At 45.6% G+C, this 21534-nt stretch overlaps 1 protein-coding gene across 6 annotated transcripts in view; it reads left to right on the plus strand.

Annotated features, from left to right (window-relative positions):
* grik1a (glutamate receptor, ionotropic, kainate 1a) overlaps positions 1-21534 on the plus strand; it is a 329820-nt gene that overhangs the window by 176169 nt on the left and 132117 nt on the right. For 5 of the 6 annotated variants that reach the window (XM_078408895.1, XM_078408897.1, XM_078408896.1 and 2 more), the window contains exons 2-4: positions 2762-2929; positions 5065-5322; positions 16646-16827. In XM_078408895.1, coding sequence (XP_078265021.1) covers positions 2762-2929; positions 5065-5322; positions 16646-16827 — 608 coding nt within the window. The remainder of the gene's footprint in view (positions 1-2761; positions 2930-5064; positions 5323-16645; positions 16828-21534) is intronic. The other variant, XM_078408898.1, reaches the window with a different exon arrangement.

A 21534-nucleotide genomic window follows, 5' to 3' on the forward strand; every position in this document is an offset into this window, starting at 1 on the left:
GACTGTGTGCCACGTAGTGGCAGAAAATATCTACATTTGTTAGGGCTGCTATACACTAAGTCCAGCAGGAGGTGACTGCTCTAATCTGTTAGGAGTGAGAATCCTTAGACTGTAGCGACCATAGAGAATGGTCCAGGTCGTCGAACCCTCGGATTGGCCAGCGAGGTCACGTGGGAACGCGACCATGGGGATTGGTCCAGGGAACGACATCGCTGATTGGCCAGCGATGTCATGTGCGCGTTTGGCGCCCGTTTTAGTCAGTTCGGCGAAGTCTTCAAGGAAGACAGTAAGTTTGTATTGGTTGTCCTGTACCTTGTTGTTTAACTCTGTATTCGTGTATTGCGGCTGCAATAAACTTCGTCTACAACCAACAAGTTTCGGACTCGCCATAAGACTATGAATTAAAGCCAGAAAATATATCATGAGTTCACGCATTGTGTCAATGTGAGCTGCAGACCAATAGAAATGCTGTTCTTTCATATTAACACTTTCTCTTATGCACACGCGCGCACGCACACACACACAGACACACACGCACACGCACGCACACACACACATACATACACACGCACAGACACGCACCACACAGACACGCACCACACAGCCATGCAGTGCACATACACGCACCGCACAGACATACACGCACAGACACGCACCACACAGCCACGCACTGCACATACACGCACCGCACAGACAGGCACGCACACACGCACAGACATGCACCACACACGCACGCACGCACGCACACACCCTTCATATTCAGGCAATGGCACTGAGGTACAGGAGGAATATACACTCAGCACCTAAATTGTATTAAGAAGAGTATCATGTATGCATAGTAGGGCTGTGTAACTTCACAGTACACTGTTGTTATACTGCTAGGGTGTATGGACTTGGAAACTCACAGATAAAGTGGCAAAAGGGGAAAGACACCAGTGTGTATAATATTGTAAAAACATATTGTGATTTTTAAATATATATTTGAAAGATTCGATATTTGTCTGTTACAAGTGATTCAGAACATTACACTGCTGAAGTGCAAACTAATTTAAGGCAAATTACAAAAACCTTCCTTGAGCTGGGTTAACTGACACAGACACAAAATGGAGTAACTCAGCGGGTTAGGCAGCATCTCTGGAGAGAAGGAATGGGTGACGTTTCGGGTCAAGACCTTTCTTCAGACTGGTTAGGGATAAGGGAAACGAGAGATATAGACAGTGATGGAGAGATAAAGAACAATGAATGAAATATATGCAAAAAAGTAACGATGATAAAGGAAACAGGCCATTGTTAGCTGTTTGTAGAGGGAAAAATGAGAAGCTGGTGCGACTTGGGTGGGGGAGGGATAGAGAGAGAGGGAATGCTGGGGCTACCTGAAGTGAGAGAAATCAATATTCATACCACTGGGCTGTAAGCTGCCCAAGCGAAATATGAGATGCTGTTCCTCCAATTTGCGTTTAGCCTCACTCTGACAATGGAGGAGACCGAGGACAGAAAGGTCTGTGTAGGAATGGGAAGGGGAATTAAAGTGTCCAGCAACCGGGAGATCAGGTAGGTTCAGGCGGGGTGAGCGAAGGTGTTCCACGAAACGATCGCCCAGTCTGCGTTTGGTCTCGCTGACGTATAAGAGTCCACATCTTGAACAACGGATACAGTAAATGAGTTTGGAGGAGGTGCAAGTGAACCTGTGCCTAACCTGAAAGGACCATCGATGTCCCTGGACAGAGTCAAGGGAGGAGGTACAGGGACAGGTGTTGCATCTTCTGCGGTTGCAGGGGAAGGTACCTGGGGAGGGGGTAGTTTGGGTGGGAAGGGATGAGTTAACCAGGGGGTTGCGGAGGGAACGGTCTCTGCGGAAGGTGGAAAGGGTGGAGATGGGAAAACGTGGCTAGTGGTGGGATCCCGTTGGAGGTGGCGGAAATGTTGGAGGATTGTGTGTTGTATACAACGGCTGATGGGGTGGAAGGTGAGGACTAGGGAGACTTTGTCTCTGTTGCGACTCAGGGGAGGGGGAACTCTGACACAGGATGGCTGCTGCTGCTATTGTTGTTGATCCTGCCATATTTCAGCCAGAAACATTGCTATGGGTGTCCTGCCAGCTGTATGACCATTTGGCGATCCATTGAACGAGAATGCTAACTGCTGAGTACTGGAAGGGTTCGGAGGTGAGGGGGAGCAGAGGGGGGGATCATGAAATAACTCTGCGTGAACTTTGAAAGATGACTGAGCAGTCTGCAGTCAGTTGTACAGATGACCAGTCAGGTTTTCCCAATGTTAACAGAGTGACGCTTCAGAATCCAAATGCAACAAAATAACTCCCATTTGTTCTGCGTTGTTCAATGGCAATAAGCTGCAACTTCCAGGCACATTCCCCATGCAGCCTCTGTAATAATGAACTCCCATACAGTTTGTATTGATGACTGTATGTCTCTTTACAGCAGTTGTGGTCCGTGTTATAAATGACCCTTCAATCTATCTGTGGCATATGACGAGAGAGAAAAAAAACGTACTGTTTCTCTGCTCTTAGTATTCCTTGGTGAAATCAAATCTAAATTAAATGGGTAGGTGGGACGAGTGTAGTTGGGACATGTTGGCAACAGTTGGGACATGTGTGTGCAAGTTGGGCCGAAGGGCCGGTTATCACTCTATGACTGTAAATGCTTGAAATAACGTACTGTATATAAAATGGTGTTTGGCAAGAATACGATTAAATGTGAACATCTTTCACGTTGCGGCCTGAACAGTGTATCTTTTATTTAAGGAGGCATTTTTGAAACTACTGAAAATGAGCCCATCAGTATTGAAGAGATGGCCTTCAGGTTTGCAATCACCAGCATAAACAGAAATAGGACTTTGATGCCCAATACCACGCTCACCTACGATATACAGAGGATTAATCTTTACGACAGCTTCGAAGCTTCCAGGCGGGGTGAGTACCATGCATCCCATTATTGCTTTCTTCCATCATGGGCTGAATGCCAAATCACAGTGTTGAGAGGGTTGAGATTGTATCGAGGGATCAAAATACAAAGAGTCTGTAACAGACAAACTCCGCATTCACAATAGATGCATCCGCTGCTCTAGATGTCAACTTATTTACATCGGCGAAACCAAGCGCAGGCTCGGCGATCGCTTCGCTGAACACCTTTTAGAAGGATGAGAGGGGATCTTATCGAAACGTATAAGATTATTAAGGGGTTGGACACATTAGAGGCAGGAAACATGTTCCCAATGTTGGGGGAGTCCAGAACCAGGGGCCACAGTTTAAGAATAAGGGGTAGGCCATTTAGAACTGAGATGAGGAAAAACTTTTTCAGTCAGAGAGTTGTGAATCTGTGGAATTCTCTGCCTCAGAGGGCAGTGGAGGCCAATTCTCTGAATACATTCAAGAGAGAGCTGGATAGAGCTCTTAAGGATAGCGGAGTCAGGGGGTATGGGGAGAAAGCAGGAACGGGGTACTGATTGAGAATGATCAGCCATGATCACATTGAATGGCGGTGCTGGCTCGAAGGGCCGAATGGCCTACTCCTGCACCTATTGTCTATTGTCTATCACCTGCGCTCGGTCCGCATTGACCAAACTGATCTCCCGGTGGCCGAGCACTTCAACTCCCCCTCCCATTCCCAGTCTGACCTTTGTGTCATGGGCCTCCTCCAGTGCCACAGTGAGGCCCACCGGAAATTGGAGGAACAGCACCTCATATTTCGCCTGGGCAGTTTGCAGCCCAGTGGTATGAACATCGACTTCTCCAACTTTAGATAGTTCCTCTGTCCCTCCCGTCCCCTCCTCCTTCCCAGATCTCCCTCTATCTTCCTGTCTCCACCTATATCCTTCCTTTGTCCCGCCCCCCTGACATCAGTCTGAAGAAGGGTCTCGACCCGAAACGTCACCCATTCCTTCTCTCCTGAGATGCTGCCTGACCTGCTGAGTTACTCCAGCATTTTGTGAATAAATCAACCTTGTTTTTAACTGAGGCAGGACAGGGTGTCGGTGGCCAAACCACTTGTGGAATTGGGATGGACAGATACCTGCGTTCATTTTGAGTCATTCTAATTTTAAAGTCTAGTTTAGAGAGGGCAGAAACAGGCCCTTTCGGCCCACTGGGTCCACGCCGCCCAGCGATCCCCGCACACTAACACTATCCTACACACACACTAGGGACAATTTTTACATTTACCAAGCCAATTAACCTACATACCTGTATGTCTTTCGAGTGTGGGAGGAAACCGAAGATCTTGGAGAAAACCCACGTGGGTCACGGGGAGAACGTACAAACTCCGTACAGACGGCACCTGTAGTCAGGATCGAACCCGGGTCTTCGGCGCTGCATTCGCTGTAAGGCAGCAACTCTACCGCTGCGCCACCGTGCCACCCTAAGTCATGTCGGATGGGCTTCCTTACTCAACAGTATACCTGGCAGCCAAGAGCTAGCAAGTAGTTAGCTCTATCAGCTAGCCTAGGTCAGGAGGACCAGGAAGGTTTTTCCTTCAGTAGTACTTCCACGTTTCTTAAATGTTGGCTGACCATTAAAATGGTGGGAGGGAAGAGGAAGAAAAAAAATATTTTTAATGTTAACATTAAATTAAAAACTCAAAATCGCCTCTTACTCAAGTTCAACTGGGTGAGCTTAAACTATATTAGCCGCAGCATCACCTTTTTGCAGCCCCCCTTCTTCAATGACCATCGGATAATCTTCCACATCTGACACAATCCTGTCCCCATTCATAATCCAGATTGTGTCCTTGGAAGCTTCATACCTGTCTTGGGTCATGATCTTCACGTAAGGGAGTCCTTCATTTAAATTCAGGAGATCCTTCAGGATATTCTCATCTACTGCCCCTCACCCCACCCCTGCCATTCAGAGCTCGTCTCCAAGCTTTAAAATACAATCCTCTACCTCTTGAGATAGCCTAAGGGTCTCGACCCGAAATGTCACCCATTCCTTCTCCCCAGAAATGCTGCCTGTTCTGCCTAGTTACTCTAGTATTTTGTGTCGATATTCAATTCTAAAGGTTGTGCACTCTCTTTATAATGTGATTGATTTGTTCCTTTAAAACCCACCAGCTTGTGACCAGCTTACTCTTGGAGTAGCTGCTGTGTTTGGACCTTCACACAGTTCTTCAATAAGTGCAGTTCAGTCCATCTCTAATGCAATGGAGGTTCCACACATCCAGACACACTGGAAACATCCCATCCTCGATCAGAAGGACTCATTCTTCATCAACCTTTATCCAGAGTATACATCAATTAGTAGAGCTATCCTGGATCTGGTGCAGTTTTACAAATGGAAGACAATTACCATTGTTTATGAAGATAGCACAGGTAAACAATCAAATTCTGTTCACGTGCTTAAGTTATTTCTTTCTACCGGTTGAAATATTTTTCGGCTTCAGTACTTAATAAGGTTAAATTGCAACAACGGTCCTGGAGTACTGTAGAATTAAGATTTTCCACACTGACAAGTTGCCTTTGAGAAATATTTCATTATTAATATACGTTGGATGGAACTAGAAAATTAAAGGCCTAATGGTATAATTGTACTGCTTGTGGTAGAGATCATTTAAACTATGATCTGAAGGATTCACTTTACTAATAAGGATTATAAGTGAAGTCCAATTAAGGTTTAAATGATGTGCTCAGAGCCAACTTTGTTTTCTTTCCCAGTCATCATTATCTCCATTGAAACTGTTGTTAAACTTCATAGTGTTCGGTGTATGAAGAAAGTAATGTCTTTTGTTGTGTTGTGAGTTTTCACATCAAATGTAACCTGAGAGTGGTGTAAGCGAGGAATTGGCCAGAAGGATTTTATTCTGATATAGCCACTTCATCTCCAACCAGTTCCCTTGGTAACTGGTTTGTGACATACCATGGAATGTCCTTCGTTGTTGTCTGCCAGCTAAGCATGACAGAGGGTATAATATAAGAAAATAACTGCAGATGCTGGTACAAATCGAAGGTATTTATTCACAAAATGCTGGAGTAACTCAGCAGGTCAGGCAGCATCTCAGGAGAGAAGGAATGGGCGACGTTTTGGGTCGAGACCCTTCTTCAGAGTGATGTCAGGGGGGCGGGATAAAGGAAGGATATAGGTGGAGACAGGAAGATAGAGGGAGATCTGGGAAGGAGGAGGGGAAGAGAGGGACAGAGGAACTATCTAAAGTTAGAGAAGTCAATGTTCATACTGCTGGGCTGCAAGCTGCCCAAGCAAAATATGAGGTGCTGTTCCTCCAATTTCCGGTGGGCCTCACTATGGCACTGGAGGAGGCCCATGACAGAAAGGTCAGACTGGGAATGGGAGGGGGAGTTGAAGTGCTCAGCCACCAGGAGATCAGATTGGTTAACGCGGACCGAGCGCAGGTGTGGAGCGAAGCGATCGCCGAGCTTGCGTTTGGTTTCGCCGATGTAAATAAGTTGACATCTGACAGAGGGATTAATATGATCAAATCTTTCTTAATATTGCCCGAATTGACCACATGTTCATTTTGCTTTTCGGCAAATTAATTCTGCTTCCTGAAGTGAAAGGTTGTAAAAGTTCTTGCTTTGAAATTAAATCTGCATTTTCATGGATAAACATGACATCTCCTCCTATAGTCGTGTCTGAGCATGATTTGTGCCCTGAACTGCCCTTTGTTTATTAGATCGTTTAAAACAAAATAAATAGTACTCTCCCATTAACAGCGCCCACTTAGATATGATTGCACGTAGGACATTTGGACAAGGAAGATCTTTTATATAATCAGTAAAATTGAGATGATTTCAGTTGCAAGATGAAGATTAAGGACATTTAGAAAGAGTCGTGATCAAATAAAATATGATGTATTTTGAAGGGTGAGTCTTTTGATAGATATGAGGTTCTTGTTTTTAAGTTTATTTTTGTTGAAGTTTAAAGCCAAATAAATTTCCATGCCAAATGATTTAAAAAGTCAAATTTAGTCTGTGATGTAGCAAACTGCAGAAGGAGTGGATCCATTTGGAAATATGGACTTTTTCACGAGTGACAGTTCTACTCAATAACCAAAGTCTGTAGTCTCTGTAGGAGCCATTTTGCAGTTATTAGTTATTTTTGCTTATTGATATTATTACCTTGTATCCTGCTGTAGTTTGGACACCATAGAGTTAATGCAATGCTTACGTAGGGGCTGGGCGGGGCCAGAGTACGGGCAGTTGGGTACGTGCTGGCAGAGTGTGTGAGCTGGGAGGTGCTGACAGAGGGTCAGCTAGAAGTTCCGCCAAAAGATTTATCAGCCATGATGTAATCGCCTGTAAGTTTTATTAACAAGAAGATTAATACAAACTGTGTCGAAGTTATATCTGGCAATTCGTAATGATCGCATAGACTGTGGTAAGATATGGAATTTTACCTAGCAATTAATAACCAGTCGATAACAAGAGATATGCCAATATGTTTATTGCACCTTCAAATAAAGAAGACTAACTATTAAACGTCTAGGAGGATCTCTGTTATTATTGTTTGAGTCATTACGCTTATCGCTATGCAAATGGCAGCTTGGGAGCTAATTGATATAGACGAGAAGCTGGCCGCTACAGTCTCTTTGTTGCTCTGGTTTATTTTCACCCACATGTTTAGACCGTAATCGTGTATCCTTATTGTTTTGATGCGTTTGTGCATTATTCTTAATTGTTATAAGAAAATAACTGCAGATGCTGTTACAAATCGAAGGTATTTATTCACAAAATGCTGGAGTAACTCAGCAGGTCAGGCAGCATCTCGGGAGAGAAGGAATGGATGACGTTTCGGGTCGAGACCCTTCTTATAACAAAAACCATATAACAATTACAGCACGGAAACAGGCCCATTCGGCCCTACCAGTCCACGCCGACCACTTTCTCTGACCTAGTCTCATCTACCTGCTCTCAGACCATAACCCTCCAATCCCCTCCCATCCATATACCTATCCAATTTACTCTTAAATAATAAAATCGAGCCTGCCTCCACCACTTCCACCGGAAGCTCATTCCACACAGCCACCACCCTCTGAGTAAAGAAGTTACCCCTCATGTTACCCCTAAACTTTTGTCCCTTAATTCTGAAGTTATGTCCCCTTGTTGGAATCTTCCCCACTCTCAAAGGGAAAAGCCTACCCACGTCAACTCTGTCCGTCCCTCTTAAAATTTAAAAAACCTTTATCAAGTCCCCCCTCAACCTTCTACGCTCCAAAGAATAAAGACCCAACCTGTTCAACCTCTCTCTGTAGCTTAAGTGCTGAAACCCAGGCAACATTCTAGTAAATCTCCTCTGTACCCTCTCCATTTTGTCGACATCCTTCCTATAATTTGGCGACCAGAACTGCACACCATACTCCAGATTCGGCCTCACCAATGCCCTGTACAATTTTAACATTACATCCCAACTTCTATATTCGATGCTCTGATTTATAAAGGCAAGCATACCAAACGCCTTCTTCACCACCCTATCCACATGAGATTCCACCTTCAGGGAACAATGCGCAGTTATTCCCAGATCCCTCTGTTCCACTGCATTCCTCAATTCCCTACCATTTACCCTGTACGTCCTATTTTGATTTGTCCTACCAAAATGCAGCACCTCACACTTATCAGATTTAAACTCCATCTGCCATCTTTCAGCCCACCCTTCCAAAAGGCCCAAGTCTCTCTGTAGACTTTGAAAATCTACTTCATTATTAACTACACCACCTATCTTAGTATCATCTGCATACTTACTAATCCAATTTGCCACACCATCATCCAGATCATTAATGTAAATGACAAACAACAGTGGACCCAACACAGATCCTTGGGGTACTCCACTAGACACTGGCCTCCAACCTGACATACAGTTGTCAACCATTACCCTCTGGTATCTCCCATTCAGCCATTGTTGAATCCATCTTGCAACTTCACTATTAATACCCAATGATTTAACCTTCTTAATCAATCTTCCATGTGGAACCTTGTCAAATGCCTTACTGAAGTCCATATAGACAACATCCACAGCCTTACCCTTATCAATTTCCCTGGTAACTCTTCAAAAAATTCAAGAAGATTAGTCAAACATGACCTTCCAGGCACAAATCCATGTTGACTGTTTCTAATCAGGCCTTGTTTATCCATGTGATTATATATATTCTTCAGACTGAATTGTTAACTGTATGTTTGTGTTGTCATTTGTGAGCGGAGCACCAAGGCACATTCCTTGTATATGCACATACTTGGGCAATAAACTTATTCATACATTCATTCAATATATCCTTGTTCCATTCATTTTTATGCTCATAAACTCTTGGAACATTACAGATATTTGGCCCTGTCTACATTGAAGTTTTTCTCTGCATGATCTATGATCTAATCTCACACCATCTGTGCTCATTTTAATATTCCTCCTTTTCACTGAACAATCTAATTCCCATTTAAAAGGATTCATTGCCTTGGTTCAGTGATTTAAGTAGAAAATTCTACATCATCGGCATCTTCGTTGTGAAGTGTTCATCTAGTAATTTTCCATTTAAATGCCTTGCACTCACCACCTTGATACTGAATCAAAACTTTGTGTTTTCTTTTGAAGATCTTAACTTTACTAGTTATACCAGAAAGAACAAAAAGTAGCTTTGGAACGAAAAGCATTCATTTACTGTGACATTGGAACATCTTTGTTAATTATTGTCATTTTCATAAATGCAAAAAACTTTTATATTTTAACTGCAGATTGGCCGACCATCTTGAGCATGTTCAGCATGAATTCCTACACTTGGTGTTCTCTTCCTGTATATGCAACTCCATCATTCTATTTGTATTTAGTTTTAATTCTCAGGGACTGCTAGTTGCCCCTTCCCACAATTTTTAATAACTTGTTTATCCTTTTACTTATGGTTCTCCAGATTTTCTTCTACATTTAAATGATTGCTACTAAAGGTCAATTTCTCACAGAATCATATCATTAAGACCTAGGAGCAGAATTAGGCCATTTGGCCCATCGAGTCTACTCTGCCATTCAATCAAATGCTGATCTATTTTTCCCTCTCAACCGCATTCTCCTGCCTTCCCCCTGCAACCCACGATGCCCTGACTAATCAACAATTCATCAATCTCCTCTTTAAAAATACCCAATCACTTTGCTTCCACAGCCATCTGTGGCAATGAATTCCACAGATTCACCACCCTTTGGCTAAATAAATTCTTCCTCATCTCCATTCTAAAGGTACGTCCTTTTATTCTGAGGCCCTTTGGTTCTAAACTCCCATTACTGGAAACATCTTTTTCACGTCCAGTCTATCTAGGCCTTTCATTATCCAGTAGGTTTCAATAAGATCCACCCTCATTTTACTGAACTCCATGATCACAGGCCCAGAGCCATCAAACGTTCCCGATACGTTAACCCAATCATCCCCAGGATTGTTCCCGCAAACCATTCCCGGGCGGCACGGTGGCGCAGCGATAGAGTTGCTGCCTTACAGCGAATGCAACGCCGGAAACTCAGGTTCGATCCTGACTACAGATGCTGTACTGTACGGAGTTTGTACGTTCTCCCCGTGACCTGCGTGGGTTTTCTCCGAGATCTTCGGTTTCCTCCCGCACTCCAAGGACGTACAGGTTTGTAGGTTAATTGGCTGGGCAAATGTAAAAATTGTCCCTAGTGGGTGTAGGATAGTGTTAATGTGCAGGGATCGCTGGGCGGCGCGGACCCGGTGGGCCGAAGGGCCTGTTTCTGCGCTGTATCTCTAAATCTAAAAAAATCTAAAAAATCTAAAAAAGACATCTGGACCCTCTGCAATTCCAGCACAACCATCCTATTTTCGGGCCCAAAACTGCTTACAATATTCTAAATGTGGCCTCACCAGCACCTTATAAACCCTTGGCATTACATTCTTGGTTTTACGTTCGTCCTTTCAAAATGAATGCCAGCGTTGCATTTGCCCTTTGTAACTGATGACCCAAGCTGCAAATGAATCTTTTGGCGACCCTGCAGCAACTCCCAAATCCCTTTGCACCTCTGATTTCTGCATCCTCTCCCCGTTTAGAAAGTCGTCTCTGCCTTTATTTCATCCACCAGAGAACACATTGCTACGTTGCATTCCATCCCCCACTCTCCCAACCTTTCCAAGTCCTCATGCAGACTCCTTTTGTCCTCTCTCACTACCTGCTCCTGCATCCATCTGTGTAATGTGAAACGTAGCTGACCCAACACTGACCTCACTGACAGCCAACCCAGAAACACCATCTTTCTTCCCACTCTTTGCCTTTTGCCAGTCAGCTGATCTTCTACGCATGCCAGCCCCTTGCCTGTAATACCATGGGCTTCCAACCTGTTTAGCAGGCCCATCTATCTGGCCTATCATTTATTTTCCTTTGCCTCACTCCCTTCTTAAAACAGTGGATTTACATTTGTCATTTTCCAGTCCTCTGGAACCACTCCAGTGATTCTTGTAAGATTTTTTTTTAGATTTAGAGATACAGCGCGGAAACAGGCCCTTCGGCCCACCGAGTCCGCGCCGCCCAGCGATCCCCGCACATTAACACTATCAAACACCCACTAGGGACAATTTTTACATATTACCCAGTCAAATAACCTACATACCTGTACGTCTTTGGAGTGTGGGAGGAAACCGAAGATCTCGGAGAAAACCCACGCAGGTCACGGGGAGAACGTACAAACTCCGTACAGATGGCGCCCATAGCCAGTATCGAACCTGAGTCTCCGGCGCTGCATTCGCTGTAAGGCAGCAACTCTACCGCTGCGCCACCGTGCCGCTAATCACCACTAATTCCTCCACAGTTTCAACAGCCACCTCTTTCAGAACTGTGGGATGCAGTCCGCACAGGGAGCAAGACTCTCAGACCTGTTCGACAAGCTCACTGCATGGAAACAGGCCTCTTGGCTCACCGGACAAGTAATGGGCACCCATCTGTGTGAACCCTACCGTCCAATACTTGGTCCATTCCCCTCCATGCCTAAACTTCTCAATAAATCACTTCTTAAATGATACCAGCAATCCAACTTCAGCCATTCTTTCAGACCGTGCTTCACCACCACTCCCTCAGCTAGCTTCTCTGGTTTTATCTGCTTAAAATATAGGGGGAGGTTTCCTGCCGTCTACTCTAACTATACCATCTGACTTCTATATACCTCAATCATGTCTCCTCTTAGCCTTCTCTGCACCAGGGAGAACAGACTTAGCTTCCCCAGTCTCCTTATAACTGAACTGCCCCATTCCAGGCATCGTTCTGGTGAATCTGCACCCTCTGCACCACAATCACAATCTTCCTATATAGCATGACGACCAGAACTGCACACTGTACTCCATCTAAGGTCTGATCAAGGTTTTATAAAGTTAGAGCATAGCCTCCCTATCTCTGTATTCAGTGTTCCAGTAAATGAAGGCCCTTATCTTGCATGGCTTCCTAATCATATTGTCTACCTCTGATGCTACTTTCAAGTATCTATCCAGTTTTACTCAATGTCCTTCTGTTTCTCAATATCCCTTAAGCTCCAACCATTCACAGTGAATGTCCCAGCCTCATCAGTCCTCCCAACATTCATCCATTTGTATTTGTCTGGATTAAACTGTATTAAACTCCATCGGTCGTTGTTCAGCCCTTTACATCAAACCATCGATATCTGTCTGCAGCCTAAGACCACCTTCTACACAAACAACAACAATGCTAGACCTTGCATCATCCATGAACTTATCTTGCCGACCACATCATTATATCCACATCATTTTCATATGTTATAAACTGCAAGGGTCCCAGTCCCAGCACTAATCCATGTGAGATAGCATCGGGCATCCAAACACAAAAACAACCCTTTATCATCGCCCTCTGTCTGAAATCATTCGCGTCCAACTTGATGTTCCTCGCCAATTAGTCCAAAACGTTTAATGCTGGGATATAGAAACAGAAATGCTTTCTCAGAATAACAATGAAGAATATCCAAAAACGGCAAAAAATGCGCAGAAACAGGCCCTTCGGCCCACCGAGCCCGCACCGACCAGCGATCCCCGCACATTAAAACTATCCTACACACACTAGGGACAGGTTCCACCCAGTAATTATGCTAAGTTCGTAATGTCAATCATGCTAAGTTTATAATGTCAATCATGCACGATCCTTTGGTGTCCATAGGAGATATATTCATTCATGACTGGAGAGGGATTATGGAGAAATAAATGACTGAGCACCTGACCTTAAAGATGGAGAGTGTAGTCTGATTAATATCCAGTGGAAGCCAACCGAAGAAGATGCATGTTGTTCAGCAATGTAGGACCATGCGTTAATCTGTGGACTGAACAGATAACTTCCTCGAGGTCCTTCCACAAAAGGACATGGTGGATCTAGTCAGATGTTCCCTGCAGAGATTGTCTGGATCATTTGGCAGAGTACTCCAGCAGCACAAATTTCAACGGTTGATGGAAATGCGGTTCATGGGGAAAGTTAGTTGGAAATAAGATTGCTGTGTGAGCGGGCATGGACTCGATAGGTCAAAAACGCTCTCAGCTAAGTTATCATATCATATCATATCATATATATACAGCCGGAAACAGGCCTTTTCGGCCCACCAAGTCCGTGCCGCCCAGCGATCCCCGCACATTAACACTATCCTTCACCCACTAGGGACAATTTTTACATTTACCCAGCCAATTAACCTACATACCTGTACGTCTTTGGAGTGTGGGAGGAAACCAAAGATCTCGGAGAAACCCACGCAGGTCACGGGGAGAACGTACAAACTCCTTACAGTGCAGCACCCGTAGTCAGGATCGAACCTGAGCCTCCGGCGCTGCATTCGCTGTAAAGCAGCAACTCTACCGCTGCGCCACCGTGTCCCGCCATCACGGGAATTAACCTGGTGAACCGAAGCTGCACTCCCTCTGGAGCAAGAATGTCCTTCCTCAAATTAGGAGAACAAACTGCACACAATATTCCAGGTGTGGTCTCACCAGAGCCCAGTACAACTGCAATAGGACCTCCTTGCTCCTAATCTCAAATCCTCTTGCTATGAAGGCCAACATGCCAATTGCTTTCTTCACTGCCTGCTTTACCTGCATGCTTACTTTCAGTGACTGGTGTACAAGAACATCTAGGTCTAGTTGCCCCTCCCCTTTTCCTAATCTGACAACATGCAGATAATAATCTGCCTTCCTGTTCTTGCCACCAAAGTGGATAACCTCTCATTTATCCATCATGAAATCTGAAAATATGATTACGCTATGGGTCATTTCTATAAGGTTAATGCTACTTTGCCTAAGATAGACACAAAAAGCTAGAGTAACTCAGCGGGACAGGCAGCATCTCTGGAGAGAAGGAATGGGTGACTTTCGGGTCGAGACCCTTCTTCAGACTTTGCCTATATGGTTGATTCAGAGTGCAGAGAATTGAAGATCTACTATATTTTCTCGAAAATAAACACCAGTATTAGCAATTGTATCCATTGTTCATCGCTATTTACAAAGATCTAAATAAACATCTTAGATCTTTCATCGACATAGGCAATAATGGTTACGTAAAACTCAGCATTTTAGGGCAAGAATTTTTCAATTTTGAAATATCTGAGATTCTGGATGATTTTCAGGTTTGTGGTATTGGTGATGACCTACACATGCAGTATTTCCATCTATCTTTTCTTTGGAGCTTTCTCAGGATTGACGATGACTTGTGACTACTCTGGTTTTGTACGACCCGAGATGGATAATGAGGCCAACGTGGGAGCCACAGATGGAACAGGTTGGAGAGTGGGGAGTTTGTAAGGTGGCCGATTCCTTCTCCTGCTCACAGTGCATCTCAAACTTACCAAAGGCTCTTTCTCCTCTTTATTCTTCCGTGGTCGGGGCAGTCGAACCATCCGCAGTTGGGGCGGTCGAAGCTCCTGCAGCCAGCGATCAAAGCCCCCGCGTCGAGGCAATCGAAGCTCCCGCGTCGGGGCGATCGTAGCTCCCGCGGCTTGGAGCTCCCAAAGTCAGTCTCTGACCAGGGACCGCGGGCTCCACGATGGTAACGTCCACAGGCTCCTGCGGTTGGAGCTCCCGAAGTCCGTCCCCAGCAGAGGCCGCCAGCTCCGCGATGTTAGGCCGCAGTGTGGACGGAGATACGATACGGGATAAAATCGCATCTCCGTCGAGGTAAGAGATTTTAAAAAGTTTCCCCCAACCCCCCTAACTCCACTGAAACATACATTTAACACATACTAAAAAACAACAAGGAAGGAAAATGACGAGACAGACTGTTGGCGAGGCAGCCATTACGGGCACCACCCAGGGATGTTATAGAGTTATAGAGTCCACACGCTTTCAAACAGGTCGTTCTGGCTAACTTGCCCATGCCGACCGACATGACCCATATACCCAGTGGTATGAACATTGACATCTCCAACTTTAGATAGTTCCTCTGTCCCTCCCTTCCCCTCCCCCTTCCCAGATCTCCCTCTATCTTCCTGTCTCCACCTATATCCTTCCTTTGTCCCGCCCCCCTGAGTAAGAATAAGGGGTAGGCCATTTAGAATGGAGATGAGGAAGAACTTTTTCAGTCAGAGAGTGGTGAAGGTGTGGAATTCTCTGCCTCAGAAGGCAGTGGAGGCCAGTTCGTTGGATGCTTTCAAGAGAGAGCTGGATAGAGCTCTTAAGGATAGCGGAGTGAGGGGGTATGGGGAGAAGGCAGGAACGGGGTACTGATTGAGAGTGATCAGCCATGATCGCATTGAATGGCGGTGCTGGCTCGAAGGGCTGAATGGCCTACTCCTGCACCTATTGTCTATTGTCTATTGTCTGACATCAGTCTGAAGAAGGGTCTCGACCCGAAACGTCGCCCATTCCTTCTCTTCTGAGATGCTGCCTGACCTGCTGAGTTACTCCAGCATTTTGTGAATAAATGACCCATATACACTAGTCCCACATGCCAGCATTTGGCCTATTTCCGTCTAAACCTATCTTATCCATGTACCTGTCTAACTGTTTCTTAAACTTTGTGATAGAACCTGCCTCAACTACCTCCTCTGGCAGCTCGTTCCGTATCCCTACCACCCTTTGTGTAAAAGGATTGCCCCTCAGTTTCCTATTGCATTTTCCACTCCTTGCCTTTAACCTATTTCTTATGGTTCTTGATTCCACTACTCTGGGTAAAAGACTCTGTGCAGTTACTCTAGCTATTCCTTTCACAATCTATAAACCTCTATAAATTCACCCCTCACCCTCACCCTCCTGTACTCCAAGGAATAAAGTCCAAGCCTGCTCTACCTCTCCCTACAGCTCAGGCCCTCGAGTCCGGGCAGCGTCCTCGTTGCTGTCTCAAGAAAGTTAAAAGCACAGATATTTGCACTCCATGACCTCAAATTCTCAATGAATATGGAAAAGTTTGAAGTGTAAAAGTTTGAACGTTGATGGCCAAGATACAGCTACAACTATTTACACAGATGCTTTTCGGGTAATTTTCAGGTATCCATTTTAGTTACCAGTTGGATCAGTCAATCGTTGCTGGAATGAGTAGGTAAAATCTTATTGGGTTTGAGTGGCATGAGAGAGCATGATGCTCGAATATGATTCCCAGTGCCATTAGTGTGCTTAAGAAATACCAAAACCTGATTGTTTCACAGATGGCTAATTAGAAATTAAAGTGGAACTTGAGGTGTGTGGATTTATACAGTTTTTAATTACGTATTTGACTTAATGTTTCCTAGGTCTTATTCGTTTACAAGAATTAATGAAAGCCCCCTCCAGATACAACATTAAAGTTAAGATTCGCCAGTTGCCATTTGGGAACAGAGACGCCAAGCCTCTTCTGAAACAGATGAAAAGGGGAAAAGAATTCTATGTAATATTTGACTGCACATATTCAACTACAGCCCAAATATTGAAACAGGTAATGGCACCTTCTCTATTCTCCTTCCTTTAGGCACTTGGGAGGATTCCTTGAATGATAACATTGCTGGTCTTTGACTGCCAGCACACAATGAATGCCAATATACCTTTTTTCAGCACTCGTTTATAAAGGATGTTTTTTTAAATCTGGACGTCAATCTTCTGTGTGAAAATATGTGAGTTAACTACAGGATTTAGAAATGTTGAGCAGAATCTGTAATGAATTCTGTTCTGAATAAATGGACAAGCATTGAACATTGGCAGCTAAACATAAAAAAGTTAAATGAAATATTATGCCTTTCCATTTTCCAAAGCGTTTTATAAAAGTACTTTATTTCATTTTATGTTTCCCTTGACCTTTCTGTAATAGTATGACAAACATATATCACTCACTTTGATTCAGTGGCTGTTTGCAAGAATCAATATTTCTGTTGCGTATGTAACTGATTCATTCTCAAAGATGAGAGATGATGTATGAAAGAGTGAATTTTACCGATTAAGATGGGGAAAATCCTGGCAGGAGCTAGGGTGGCACACAAAAAAATGTCATAGAAGGCCAGAATGGGTCTCCTTCACACAGATCACCGAGACCAATGAGCCAGGAAATGACAGATTGATGCCAGGGCAATGATGTCAGACTTGAAGAAAAGTGCCAAGGTGAGAAACGTGAATGTTTGAATAAACTTGCCATTTGTCAAAATAGCTATTTATATGTAGATCACAGAGTCATACAGCATAGAAACTGCCCTGTGGCTCACACAGTTTGAGCTCACCAAAAATCACCCATCTACATTAATCCCACTTTTTAATACTTCCATTTCCATCATTAGCTTCTGTTTCTGCAGCACACCCAACAGTATTGTGATTTACAATGGCCACTGATTCCACCGGCTTGCACATCTTTGGGATGTGGTGAGGAAATGAAGCATCTGTAGAAAACCCAGAGAGTCACAGGAAGGACGTACAAACTCCACACCAGTCTGACTTACAGTACAGAACTTTATTGTCATTCGGTACAGATACTGAACAAAATTACAGCAGTCACAGAACACAACAAAAAAGAAAAGAACACAGGACACACGACCCCAACACAAGCATCCATCACAGTGACTCCAAACACCCCCTCACTGTGATGGAGGCAACAAAACTTCCCCTCTCTTCCCCCCATGCCCACGGACAGGCAGCTCGACCCCTACCGAGGCGACCGACACGCACAGCCCCCGCAAGGGGATGGAAGGCCCCGCGGCCGAGCCGCTCCGGGCACTGAAACGTCCCGCGGCCAAGCCGCGCCGGCGATGTTAAGTCTAGCGGCCAAGCCGCCCCGGGCACTGAAACGTCCCGCGGCCAAGCCGCGCCGGCGATGTTAAGTCCAGCGGCCGAGCCGCGCCGGGCGATGGAAGGCCCCGCGGCTGCGCCGGGCGCTGAACCGTTCCGCGGCCGAGCCGTGCCGGGCGATGGAAGGCCCCGCGGCCGAGCTGCGCCGGGCACTGTTAGGTCCCGCGGCCGAGCCGCGCCGGCGATGTTAAGTCCAGCGGCCGAGCCGCGCCGGGCGATGGAAGGCCCCGCGGGCGAGCTGCGCCCCGGGGTAGAGACCTAATAAAAGAAAGGTTTCCCCCGCCCCACCACACCCCCCACACATACACAGCCAAAAACAAAAACAAAACCCATCCCAACACCGACACACAAACAAAAAAAAAGGAAAAAAGACAAACAGACTGCCAGCGAGCGAGCCGCAGCCGTTAGGTGCAGCCACACATGACCAGAGACTTGACAAGCAACCTGTTTCAAAGTTGACACAGCAGACAGACGTGGCTCTCCCTCGAGGTCGAGGATAATGGTCTACATTCTGTTGTCTTTATGAACTCTCAGGTGGCTTCTGAGCCCAATCCTAGCTGTGAAAGTTCTTTGGCATTCAGGGCAGGTCATTCCTGATGTCAGATCGGGCTTTGGTTGTTGCTGCCTTTCTTTCCGTTTACTTCTCCTGTCTTCTAATTCTGCGCATCTGTCAGCTTCGAGGGTCGCTGGTCCTTTTAGGATGATGGTTGGCCAGAGCTTCCTGTCCTTGGCATTGGTTTCCCAGTTGTTGATGTGGATTTCACATTCCTTCTTGCTGGCTTTTAAAGCGTCTTTGAATCTCTTCCTTTGTCCGCTTCTTTTACATTTGCCTTCTTTAAGCTGGGAGGAGAAGGCTTGCTTTGGTAGACGCTCGTCTTCCATCCAAACAACGTGACCGCTCCATCTTAGTTGGCTCTTGATGATGAAGGTTTCGATGCTTGATGTTTTTGCTTCATTCAGCACGCTGACGTTGGTTCTTCAGTCTTCCCAGCTGATATTTAAGCTGCTTCGAAGACATCGTTGATGGAACTTTTCAAGTGTTTTCAGAAGGCGTCGGTATGTGGTCCAGGTTTCTGATGCACACAGGAGCGTTGGAATCACCACTGCTTTGTACACCAACATTTTGGAGTCTGTTCGGATGTCACCATTTTGAAAGACTCTCGTTGGAAGACGTCCAAAAGCTGTTCCAGCCACTTAAGACGATGTTGGATCTCGTCATCAAGGTCGACATTGGAGGAGAGGTGACTTCCAAGGTACGGAAAGTGATCCACATTTTCCAGGGTTGTTTCACCAAGTTGAATTGCCGGTTCTTCCCGATTTGCCTCAAGTCGATCGGTAGATAACGGCACGGTAGCGCAGCGGTAGAGTTGCTGCTTTACAGCGAATGCAGCGCTGGAGACTCAGGTTCGATCCTGACTACGGGTGCTGCACTGTAAGGAGTTTGTACGTTCTCCCCGTGACCTGCGTGGGTTTTCTCCGAGATCTTCGGTTTCCTCCCACACTCTAAAGACGTACCGGTATGTAGGTTAATTGGCTGGGTAAATGTAAAAATTGTCCCTAGTGGGTGTAGGATAGTGTTAATGTACGGGGATCACTGGGCGGCACGGACTTGGAGGGCCGAAAAGGCCTGTTTCCGGCTGTAGATATATGATATGATATGATAAGCTGAGGCTTCTTGCAGTTGATGGTAAGTCCAAGTGTTGCGTTTGCACTGTTGAAGGCAGCCAGGATCTGTTGCAGATGGTTTTCTGAGAGAGCTGCACCACCATCGTCGTCTGCGCATTGGAACTCGATGAGGGAGCTCATAGATGTCTCAGTCTTGGACTTGAGACGGGCAAGATTGAAGTCTGCCATCTTTTCTGTAGACGATTTTGATCCCTGGGGGTAGGTTGTCCTTGATGATGTGGATGGTTGTCTCAATGAAGATGGTGAACAGTGTTGGGGCAATCACACATCCCTGTTTCACTCCTGATCTGACTTGAAACGGCTCAGACTTGCTGTTGCTGGCTATAACTGTGGCAAGCATGTCATCGTGGAGGAGTCTCAGGATTCAAATGTACTTTTCAGGACATCCGTAGGTGGATAGGACGTCCCATAGGAGCTCCCTTGATACTGATTCAAAGGCCTTCGTGAGGTCGATGAATGCCATGTACCAAGGTTGAAGTTGTTCACGACATTGTTCTTGTAGTTGACGCATTGCGAAGATCATGTCGGCTGTTCCACGTGATGGTCTAAAACCGGCTCGTGTCTCCGGGAGGATCTTCTCGGCTAAGGGCTTGCGTGGGTTGTTCATGATGCGGGCGAGGACTTTGCTAACAGGGAAATCCACGATAGTTTCCACAGTCAGATCAATGGCCTTTCCTCTTGTAGATGGTAACAGGAGTAGGCCATTCGGCCCTTTGAGCCTGCACCGCCATTCAATATGATCATGGCTGATCATTCAACTCAGTAACCCGTACCTGCCTTCTCTCCATACCCCCTGATCCCTTTAGCCACAAGGGCCACATCTAACTCCCTCTTAAATATAGCTAATGAACTGGCCTCAACTACCTTCTGTGGCAGAGAATTCCACAGATTCACCACTCTCTGTGAAAAAAAACGTTCTCATCTCGGGCCTAAAAGACTTCCCCCTTATCCTTAAACTGTGACCCCTTGTTCTGGACTTCCCCAACATCGGGAACAATCTTCCTGCATCTAGCCTGTCCAACCCCTTAAGAATAAGTTTCTATAAGATTCCCCCTCAATCTTCTAAATTCCAGCGAGTACAAGCCTCATATGAAAGTCCTGCCATCCCAGGAATCAATCTGGTGAACCTTCTCTGTACTCCCTCTATGGCAAGAATGTCTTTCCTCAGATTAGGATGATTGCTGAGTCTCTAAAGTCTCCTGGTGGGTCTTCATGTGTCCAGATCTCGATGAGAAGTTGATGCAGTTGGTAATGGAGCAGGTTACCTCCAGTTCTGTAGACCTCGGCTGGTATTCCGTCCAGTCCAGCGGTCTTGTTGTTTTTCAAGGCTTTGGTAGCTTCCTTGACTTCTCCAAGTGATGGCATTCTGCTTGGGGAGTCGTCAGCGGGCTGCTTTGGAATGCTGTTGGTCGCATTCCGGTCAAGTGAGGCGGTTTGATTGAGAAGCTCTTCAAAGTGCTCCCTCCATCGAGAATTGATGTCAGCATTGCTCTCCAGGATGGTGGACCCATCTTTGCTTTGGAGTGGGGCGTGACCGTGAGCAGATGGGCCAAAAATGGCTTGGTTGCATTGGTATGGAGTCAAATCATTGCAGCTGGAGCAAAACGAGGAATTTGCAAGGGAATGCCCTCAGCGGGCCAGAAAGCGTTTGCAGGAAGAAAATCTCAGGTCAATGGCCATTGACCAC

The sequence above is a fragment of the Rhinoraja longicauda genome, chromosome 12, assembly GCF_053455715.1.
Source record: "Rhinoraja longicauda isolate Sanriku21f chromosome 12, sRhiLon1.1, whole genome shotgun sequence".
NCBI lineage: Eukaryota > Metazoa > Chordata > Chondrichthyes > Rajiformes > Arhynchobatidae > Rhinoraja > Rhinoraja longicauda.